This window comes from Triplophysa rosa, linkage group LG14 (assembly GCF_024868665.1).
Source record: "Triplophysa rosa linkage group LG14, Trosa_1v2, whole genome shotgun sequence".
Taxonomy (NCBI): Eukaryota; Metazoa; Chordata; class Actinopteri; order Cypriniformes; family Nemacheilidae; genus Triplophysa; species Triplophysa rosa.
This window is the reverse complement of record NC_079903.1, coordinates 15,187,348-15,198,493: the sequence shown is the minus strand read 5'-3', so window position 1 is coordinate 15,198,493 and position 11,146 is coordinate 15,187,348. Positions and strand designations below refer to the sequence as shown.

At 40.2% G+C, this 11,146-nt stretch overlaps 1 protein-coding gene across 2 annotated transcripts; it reads left to right on the top strand.

Moving 5' to 3' along the window:
- The first annotated feature begins 363 nt into the window (after positions 1-363).
- Positions 364-11,146, top strand: ccdc9 (coiled-coil domain containing 9). Of its 2 annotated transcripts, XM_057351567.1 has the most exons (16): positions 364-467; positions 987-1,042; positions 1,477-1,581; positions 1,762-1,911; positions 3,159-3,470; positions 3,608-3,691; positions 3,772-3,939; positions 4,231-4,412; positions 4,520-4,581; positions 5,034-5,081; positions 6,869-6,983; positions 7,262-7,409; positions 7,645-8,113; positions 8,387-8,515; positions 8,663-8,761; positions 10,356-11,146. In XM_057351567.1, the coding sequence occupies exons 2-16, from the start codon at positions 1,040-1,042 to the stop codon at positions 10,358-10,360; spliced, it is 2,079 nt and encodes a 692-aa protein (XP_057207550.1). In that variant the 5' UTR covers positions 364-467; positions 987-1,039; the 3' UTR covers positions 10,361-11,146. The 2 variants fall into 2 exon arrangements, with proteins under 2 accessions (XP_057207550.1, XP_057207551.1); XM_057351568.1 differs by lacking the exon at positions 5,034-5,081.

Genomic DNA, 11,146 nt, shown 5'->3' with positions numbered 1-11,146 from the left:
ATAAAAGTCCCACACCTACATAGCAAAATTTATTGTAAGAATTCAATGCTTTATTTGTTGATGTTGTTGTTTGGCAATTCGAGGTCAGTTCTGAGCTTGCTTTCTTTTAGATTCATTTATTACACAATAAAAACGGATTCATTAGAATGCACATGGCTTACATTTAACACATGGAACTCGGTAAAAGTAAACCGAAGTCGGTCCAGCAAAATAGAAAATCATTAAAAAACGGTAATATTTTATTATAAAAATAGAAACAGTACGTAACACATTACGTTATTTAAGACATTTCCTATTGGAACATTATTTTCACTACAAAACTAGTGACCTTTATTTTAAAGATCAGTCGCGTATGCGTTTGAAGCTTTTAACCGGAAGTAGAAGCGACGGAAGTATATGGCGAGTTGATGCGGCCGTTTATCGAGTGCACTTACAAGACACTTTTAGGGGCGCTGGCTTCGTTTGAGGTAAAATCATGTATACTTTATCTAAAAGCATACATTACTTTTTATATACACGTATATATTTATACACTTGTTTAAGTGTTTCTTATTTTGACTTGTTTCATTTTGCGATTACAAATCGACCCCTAACGTTACATCAAATTGATCTTTGTCTTGGCGGCTCCTTAGATGATATTGCTACATTCAGTATCATGAGACAATCAACACACTATATATTGAGGGTTGTGCTGCGTCTCTCGAGTGTTCGTAGTGAGATGATCTGATTAATAGCTTATGAAAGGTTTTGCACTGTCGTAAGAGGGTTTATAATGATGCAAATCTCTCCACTAATGTGTTGTGATTTTGCTCATTACGGGTCGTATATTTTTAATGCTTTAATTAATATTTTTGAGATTAATAGTTTCCATTCTGACCGCACTGCATGTCTTCGTTACAAAATTGTCTCACGTTTACAAGATTACAGCATTCCCATGCCATTCTTTTGCTTTGACCATACCTTTGATATTTATCTTTGCCTTGTAGGTACGAGGCAGAGTTACTTTCCACCGCCTCTGTTTTATGACAGGCTTCCAGCCATGGTGAGGCTCACTCACATTAATTGTTTTCTATAGAGTTTAGTAACTTCGGTAGTGAGTGAAAACACTATTTGCGAATACTTGCTGTTGTCATGCTTAACATAGATGTCTGCTTTCACATGTTGAAGAAGGGTCCAATCAAAATGGGCATAAGATCATTGTTTTATTAATTATTGTAATATTTGTAATGCTTGAATAATACATGCCTATGTTGAGTCTGACCTGCAAGCTCCAATTTCTACCCATGAAACACGTTATTTAGTGTTGCATGTTGTTTAAGTATAATGAGGTCCTACAAAGTTTGACGTGTCTGTGTGCATAGCCCATTTGATTTTATCACTGCATATTTAGATTAACATAAAGCTACAGTATGGCAGTTAGATACATCAGTGTGTCCTTTTTCAGTGTTTCATGTGTTATTGTGTGCACATCCATAGTCTTCTGCGGTGGATCTAAAGACGAAGGAAGAGAAGGATGCTGAGCTCGACAAAAGGATTGAAGCTCTACGGAAGAAGAATGAAGCTTTGGTCAAGAGATATCAGGTAAAATTGGCTGCTGGAGTTTGATACACTACTATAGATCTTCCTGGTTGTCTTTTACCTCACTGATATTTTGCCTCAACGCGTTGGCTTTGAGTCACTATTGCATAAACATATTATTAATGGTTATAGCACAACTGATCCAGTTTCATTTATTCATTTGATGTACTTGTCTTTTGCTAGGAAATACAGGAAGATAAGAAAAAGGCTGAGCAGGAGGGCATCGCAGTGACAACACCTCGCAAACCGCGACCCCATGAGCCTGAGTCAGAACGAAGAAAGACGGAGAAGGAAAATTTGACAGTGACTGACGATTCGTCCAAAGTGGTCGGGGTAAGACGGAATATTTTCACCAGTTTACTGATTTCCATTTTCGTAATTGGGCTTTTTTGTCATTATCTATTTTGAGTCACATGATACAGCGCACATCACATATCATTCATTCAACTAAACAAACATTGTCATCCCATGAATGGGAAGAGTCCAAAAGAGTAAAAGGGACTTTGTACAGATTGGATTGACTGGTTCTGGTGTCATGCATCTTGTACCTAGCCCACAGAATTGTAAGGTTTTTAAATTAGTGTAATTTTGCATAACCTCACGTAACCTGTACAACTCCAGCCCAAACTGCCACTCCCCTTTTTCGCAGCTCTGAGATTTTAATTTCCCACCTGCGGTAGGCTGAGACAAGCTGGAGAGTATTTTCATCAATACCTGTAGAGATTTATTAGAACACAGATGGCCTGTGCAGCTGTGATTGGGCCTCCCATCGTTGTCTGTGAAGGTCACACATCTTATTATCTGAAAAGTAAGAGATAAGTGAGTTTTACAGAAAATAGCTCTTTAACTAGACAGACATGAGACCAGTCTCCATCCATTAATTCTAATTCCCAGGTATTGCAGATCCTGGTGTGTCTCATGAAGTCGAGCGAATACAAATGGTTGTAGTATCATTTCCAAGACAGTTTCCAGGATTCCAGATTCAGTGCAGACTTTCAGATGTCCAAGAAACACAAGTGGCCCACCGGTCTAAGAACCTGTGTCTTAAGCCGCGGTTATACTTGACTTTCCGCGTCCGTGTCTGTCTCGCGCACAAACGTGTCCGCACAGCTTCTTGAGCATACTCATCACGGATTAAACGCGGACACATACTCAAATGAGTATGTGTGCTCTACCAGACCATCAGAGGGCAGCGCTGAGTCGCGTCATTCACAGACCCACTGCAAATGAATGATAGAGAAAGTCATATGCCATTGCAAACAATCCGAGCAAACAGCAAGACAACAAGAACAACAACCAAACAGTATGGAGAAAGATATGCTTCTTAGCTTACTGTTCTTGGTTTCAGCGTGTTGGTTTTGTATCATTCTTTTTCGACAACTGGACACTTTCTGTGTATGTATTGACCCCTAGTGGACTAGTGCACTTTTCTCGCGCATGCGCTGTTGTATGGACGCGGACGGCCGGACCATACTTGCGGCTTTAATCTACACTTTTATCATTTCTGAAATATGTTCTTTAAGGTTCTTTAATATTGAAGTGTGACAGACTAAGAACTGCTAAAACCTCTTGCTTTCTAGGAGAAACGTGTGGTGAATGACAGAAAACCAACTAGTACCCGTGGTGATGGTCCTGTAGAAGGAGAGTCCAGTCGGTCTCACGGTGAAAGCCCCCCCAACAGAACCGCCTCTGGTCGGCTGAGCAGAGGCTTCCACCGCGGGGGCAGAAGAGAACCTCGTCCGAACAGAGGTGAACCATGGCCAGACAGGCAACCTCAGGATGATGAAGGCGGAGATGGGCCTGTCTTTACAGAACGCACCCCCAGGGGAGGACGCAGAGGAGGAAGAGGCGGCGGAGGAGGAACGCAGGGAGGCTCGGACAGGAAATCAAAAGTAATTGTCAGTCATTCTTCAAATGTTCCATATATTTGACTACCAGTAAGAGTGCAGACAGCAGAGCACAACTGGTATACCTGCTGGTGGATTGTATGTGACAAGCTCTTTGAATCTCGGCTGGTGTCCTATTTCAGGAGTGGGAGGAGAAGAGAAGGCAGAACATAGAGAAAATGAATGAAGAGATGGAAAAGATTGCAGAATATGAGAGCGGTCAACAGGTATGTTCTGGTCAGCACAGCCTGTTATCTAACAGTACACCATCAGTCACGTCTCTGTTTCATATAACACTTTTTTGCAGGCTGATGGAGAGAAGAACCCTATTAGGAACTTCCTGGATGACCCGCGACGCAGTGGACCGGTCCCAGAGGCTGACCGCAAGGAGGGAAGCCGACGGCACATGCGCAACTGGGGTGGAGTTGAATTTGACAATGTGAAGACAGGAGTCGAGGTTGAGAAAGAATGGACGGTACAGAGTTTGATTTGTTTAGTGTACTGTAAAATCGGAGACCTTTATTAGTCTTCGTTAGAGTTATTTATATGAAATGTAACGGAAATTCAAATGGTTAGTTTTAACTTTTGATTATTCAAATCAAGTGGTTATATGAGGAAAGGGGTGTTTTTACTTTAGTTATGGATCAGACGTACAGTCTTCACCTGGCAGATGTTAAGTCGAGCAAAATAAGATGCCATCGACTATTAGGGGTACTATTATCAAAAAATGTGATCCTCCATTTTGCCCCCTTTGTCCTTGTAACAGAATCGTAGGCCAACTGGCAGAGGTTCAGCAGATATGACTCTGTCTATGACGGGCCGTGAGAGAGCTGAGTATCTGCGCTGGAAAAAGGAGCGTGAGCAGATTGACGAGGAACGATTGGCTCGTCACCGTAACGCCACCGGCCAGTGGAGACGAGAGTGGGACGCCCAGAAAACAGATACAATGTGAGCATACATACATGCTACTGTAATTGTGAATATGTTGGTATTTGCTTAGGTTTGTGTGAGTAACAGTATTTAGTGGATTAGTGACCCTGTGGGTGTTTTCCCAGGTTTAAGGAGGACTCTCCAGCTGTGGCAGTAGAGGGAACACCAGAACAAAGCAACAGGAGAGGTAAATTAAACCAACATGCTTTCACACCACCATACAGCTAGTCAATAGAGAATGTGAAGCTGACGTCACGCCCTATGTTGCGGTGGGGCCGCCATCTTGGGAGGATAATACTCCACTGCTATTATTGTTTTGATATGTACTGTTACTTGTTTTGTTTGATTTATGGAGAAATCGAATGTGAAAGAACTATGGGCTTTTCCTGAACGACTCTGCGTAATTGCAGTTTTAGTTATATTTCCTAATCAAACAAGAAAAACAAAACACTGCATTGAACACACCTGCAGCGATCCTCCCAAGATGGCGCAACATTCAACGCGGCGTGACGTCGATTAGCAAGCTCTATAGACCCCATAGATATTTACACTTATCATTAAATGTTTTATTGCATTTCTATTTTTAAAAACTCTTCTCTCTGGCTCTTTGGTGATTTTCTGTGCTGTGTGGTTTCTCAGCGTCTAGGGGGCGCAATGCCCATGTACAGCAACGCAGTGGACTTTCAGGTCAGCTTAAGGCATGGGACTGTGTGCATGTGCGTGCAACGCGTGTCTCTTTTCCCTAATTCACATTTGCCCGAGTCCGAGTGCAAGCCTATGGCTATTACAGCGATGATAGCATCTAATTATTTTCCACTCCTTCAAAATAAGTTACAGTGGGTGTGTGTTTAGCTTGATTGCATTATCTGTTGTCTATAATGCAGATCTCTGTCTGGATAGATGAGAGGATAATCCTGTAACGTTTCCCCATCATTGCCTTCTGCTCATTGCCCAGTCATTATTCAATCTTGCATCTCAGTCTTTAAAAAAATGCATCCGGTCATACATTTTATTCTCAAATTGAAGTTTTCTTGAACTTTGCCTCTTTAAAGTGGGTTGTCAATATTACCATTAGCACAAATGCAAACAGTAATAGAAAAATAGATTTCCTGGTCACACAGAAGGCCAAATGCTAGTTTGTCAACAACTCTAGGAAGGATATGGTTTCCAGTGCTTCTCAGTAATACCAGCTACAGTACGTACGTATACATATTCCAGTATCTCTTAAACTCGGGGGTTTCAGCCTATAATCTGTGAAGATACTTTAGGGGGTCTACAAATAAGATGCTGAACTAATTGGTAGCACAATAAGATTGTATTTTGTAACATTGGTTAAGACATGAACAATATTTCTACTGCATGTATTAATCTTAGTTTATGTTAATTTCGCCATTTAAATGTTTTTTTAAAGTCAAACATTGTAACTGTTCACAGTAGTTAATGTTACAGTGAACTAGCATGAATAATTAAATTGACATTATCTAAAATGAACAAAGATTAATAAATGCTGAAAAATGATATTGCTGATTGTTAGTTGATGTTAGCTAATGCATCAACTAATTTGAACAAATACAACCTTATTGTAAAGTGTTACCAACTCATTTCATTTAGGATAAACAGAGCTATATAATAAAAATATTTTAGAATTGCTGTTTAAAAGAAACTCTAGGGTGTCCCTGTGTTGAGCGTCTTGTGGTTCTGTAAATGCTGTAAACGTTTATCTTGGCTAAAACTCTTGTGAAATTTCTTTATATTTTTAGAGCTCTCAGGGTAGTTACTGTCAGTTGTTTGATACTCATGCTGTTCCCCCTACAGTGACACAGTCCTCCAACTTCCCTCATTTTAGGAAATATAGACATGTATCGTAAATTTTATCCAATCAAACATCAGAAAAATAAGCACACCAACCAAAATAATTGATGTTCCAGCATTGTATAACTGAATATGTTTTCGGTTTAATTCATATTCTAAGTTTAAGAAGTCTTTATTTGGGGGGCCGCAAAGTGATGCAACGAAATCGTTTGAGAACCACTGCTCTAACTAACATCACTTTTGCCCTAAGGTTGCCATTCTTATCCTGCCACCAGCCTTGATATTTTGAAGCTGTCAGTCTTAATTCAGAGTACATCTGTAGCATTAAATAAAAACTTGCTATTTCTGGCACACACGCTCCTTTGCTGATGCGTTTCCTTTCAATGTTTAACAAACCCTCATAACCGTCAAGCCAAATCTCATCACAGTGCTGTCAAATCAAGGTCACATTTACATGGTGTCTCATCCATTCCCCTCCCCCTATCCTGAAGAATGATGCATAGAGGAGCAATCTATCAGAATGACAACGGGCCATCTGTTACTGTGAGCCCAGGGTCATCTCTTTCCACTGCTGATTTCATCCGCTCTATTGTTTTCCAAGGTCTTGCTTGGCCCCATGACACATTTGAAGGATAAATATAACTCTTACCTCTCTTCCGCAGAAGACAGCAAGAGACCACCCAAGATACCATCCTTCGGGGACTTCTTGGGGCAGGGCAAACCCAGACAGGGAGGACGTGGCCGAGGGAAGGGTCGGGGTCAAGGCAAGAGCTACAGGTATGCAATAATGATTCTCGCTGTTGAGAAAGATTCATTTTATTTAACGGCACCGATTTGGTCAGATCTTCGGTAGTCTGAGGACTGCGTCAAAAGTCCACTTAGACAAAATGAGCCTTGACTGAGGAATGAGAAGATATTATCAAATTTGAGAAATAACAGTTTTTGTTGCATTTTTACACTGTTTGCTACAGGAGATGGATCTATGTTCAGCCAACTGTATTTTTATGTTATGAATCAACTTTTCATTGAACATAAAAAGTATTTCTTTTTTAAAGCATGCATGATAATCGCTGGGATGGAGAACATGAAGAGGAGAAAGGGAGGAAAGAGGAACACGAAAAGGAGAAGGGGGAGAAAGATAAAGATAAAGAGAAGGAAAACGAAGAGAAAGATGAGAAGGTCAAAGCTCCATCATCAGAGAAGGTAAAAGCAGTTACTGATCAAAATGTTTCATGAAGTCTCATTCTTCATTATTAAATTAGACTAATATTAAAGTTATGTGTGAACTATGGAGTCAATGGGAGTTAATACAAGTCAATGGGTACCTCCATTGTCCAGCTATCAACATTCTTCAAAAAATATTTTGTGTTACATTGAATATTTTAAATATATTTTATATCTTCTGAGTTCTTTTAAACATTTTCCATCTGTGTAACAGACAGATGATGGAGGACTTGCCGAAGACGATGAAGAGGAATGGGAAGATGCCAGTGATGGTGAGGAAGAGGAAGAGCTCGAAAAAACAGAGCATGAGGAAGAAGACAAAGAATGCCCAAAAGATACTAAACCAACAGAAAAGTCATCTACCTCTTCTGGACCATCTACTCCTAGCCCAAAAGAACAGAGAACTCCCAGACCTAAAGTCCATATTCCCTCCCCACAAGAAGCTCTCAGCACACCTGAGGGTCCCAAACCTCTCAGTCCTTTCACTCCGCTGGACAGCCACCAGCCAGTGTCAGACTGGGGTGAGGAAATGGAGATGTGGTCTCCTAAAAGTAGTCTTGGCGAGAGCCCTCTGAGGCCCAGCAGTAGTGAAAACAGTCCAGCTCAGTCGAAGGCTGAATGTAATACGACTAGCAGCCCGAGCCAGGCAGAAGAGCCAGAAAAAAGTGAAAATACATCTACAGGTAAGATGATGATGGTCTTATGTTATAGTTTTGTTAAATTTCAGCATTTAAAGGGATACTTCACCCAAAAATGAAAATTCTGTCATCATTTACTCACCTTCGAGTTGTTCCAAATCTGTCTGGTTAAAAGCATTATTCCAAATATCTTTCTCATTGTTCATCAGAACAAAGAAATGTAGAACTCGAAGGTGAAATCATTTTTGGGTAAAAAAATTCCTTTAAGAGAAGCTTAGCTATCTCAGAAATCAAACATGGTTGTGTTTTCACATTCAGTGATGGAATCAACTACCTGTGAAACCCAACAAGAGGAAGTACCAGCTAAGTCCACAGAAAATGCCACCTCAAACCAAGACACAGCAGAGGCAGCTGTGCCGCCCACCCCAGACAGCACCAGACAGATGGGTAAGTTCAAACAATATATTCAATCATTCAGCTGTTTGTTTAATCATTCAGCTATGTATACAACCATTTAAGAGTTGTAAAAGTTGTAATATATCATCATGTAATCTTTTTTAAGCATTTATTCTTTTTCTTTGTACTCTGATGCAGAAGACAGTGAAGCCCCGGCTGTAGAGCCAGATCAGAGCCAGGCCGAATCAAAGACTAATGAGGAAGTGACAGCGGACCAATCAGAGCAAGCGTTCTCAGGTGCCGTTCTTATTACCAGCTTTGAGACTGTGGCTTTTCGAAAGAAGTCCCTTACTTCAGCTGACGGCTAACTATTAACCAACATCTCCCCTGTTTCTGCAATCTTGAGTCTCCGTCTCTATCTATCCTGTTCCCCAATGTCATGTCTTCTTGTACGTCCCGTGTTCTGCTGTCTCATGGCATGAGATTGGGTCTCTGCTGTTGGCTTTGTCTCTTGACAAATGGGAATGCAGCACTTAACTCCTCAGGCTTTGACACTTCTCACTTCCTCTGGGACTGATTGCACCCGTCTGCGGCTTCACACTGGCTGTTATTCTCTCTCCTCTGTGAACCTTGCACACCTCCTCCAGAACCACTAATATTCCCGGATCCCTCTCATGAACCCCTTTGATTTTATGCACCGCTCCCCAGATGATGTTTGAATGTGGGTTCTGTGTTTTTCCCCTTTCATGCATGTTATGAACTGCTTGAGCAGTGTTTGTTTTGTTTTTTTTACATATCTTGAACATCTTAGTGTTGTGACAGGAGTGATGAATTTTTAGTTTGTACTGCTGTCGCATTTGGCAAGTTGCTGGCAAATAAATAATGTGCTGCTTGTTACTTGTATGATTGTATGTGTGCATTTCCCTTTTGTCCATTTGAATCGAGTAGAATCGATCCTTGTGTTTTGTGATGTCACTTTCTGTCAAGTGCAAGGGGCTCCATCCCCAATCAATCATTTGGGATCACTGTCCTCCTTCACCCTCCCTCTCATAATTTTTGTCATGACATCACACAAGTCATTTATTACTGTATGTCAATAATTGGAGCTAATGAGAGGAAAGATTGAAATCTAGTTTTCTAGCTAATTCCCCGATTTGAATTGCAATCTCTTTAAACCAATGTCCACATGTGTCCTTGAAATCAACACAAAAGCTAATGGCTTATTATCAGAATGTTGGCCTGAGCAACAAGATTCTTGTATGTCTTTAAATTGGATTACTTTCCTGCATTTAGCCTGTTTAATGGACGAAAACCTTTCTGAAAAGCTTTTATGAGGAAACTAGAAGTGGACTTGAAGATCAGAGGATGGTAATAAAACTCAGAGGAAATTTAATTAACTCATTGTCTTCGATTGGGTTTCACATTAGGAACACATTAATTGCAGTGTTTATGAAGCATTATAATGAAACACAACAGTAACAACCCATACTTTTAAACTTTTTAAAATAATCGTTCACCTAACAACAAAAATTCTGTGATTCAGTCGCCCTCACACTGTTCCGAAACCACATGACTTCCTCTGTTTCGTGGAAAACAGTGATATTCGGCAGAATGTTAGGGTCTGGCCGCCTTGGTCACAATTTACTTTCATTGCATCCTTTTCCATAAGTGAATAGTGACTCAGACTTTCAATCGCTAGCATTTTTATTAACTTACCTTGTGTTGCACAGAAGAAAGTAAACCATATGGGTTTGGAACAAATTGAGTAAGTGGGAGGAAATTATTTTCGTTTTTGGGTGAACTGTGCATTTAAATCTTAAGAATGCAGATTGTTTTTTTGGGTTTCATCTTTGTTAATCAATTGATCTCCTTGCTATATTTCTGTTCACAGACTGAGGGCTAAGAGCACTAGCTGAAACTTCTCAGTGGTCTACAGTCCATGAGAGGAGGTAAGCAGAGGCAAGAGAAGACATGAGGTGGCGACTGGTGACTAAATTAATGGGGTTAAGATCTTCCCAAACCTCACCACCATTTCATCTAAACTGCCCGCTGTATTGTTTACTTAACCCTCGTTGGTTGGGGCTATGCTGTTGTCAAGCTGTGCTTCTCTTTCTTGGATCAGTATCCAGGACCGACATTTACCTTGGGATTAATCAGTAAAGTATGCTGTACTCAGACCATGAGATGAAGGTTTTTAACATGGAGAGGTGTAAGTGCCTGCGCTTATCAACATTATTGATTATTTTTGGCCCAGCCCACCTAGATCACAAAAATATGAATCTTTTGTAGTGAATTATTGATTCAATCGACACAATATTTGAGCACAAAATTGAACTCTTCTGCATAGTTGATCAGCATAAATTGTACTGCTGTCTATGTCTAAAAAGTCATGCTTAACTTGAATTGTAATCCCTTGGTAAACTAGGGCATTTAAAAAAAAATTCAGGTGTACTACTTTTTCAGTTAATATTATATACATGTATAGATGTTGATTTTGCCATAAATGATTGGTGCCCTAGTTATGAACACATGCACTGACCAAAGATCATGATGCGTTTGAATTAGAATTAAAGGGATAGTTTACTCTAAAATGAAAATTCTGTCATCTCAGTTCCAAACCTGTCTAAATTTCTTTGTTCTGTTAAACACAAGGGAAGATATTTTGGAAGAATGTCAGTAACC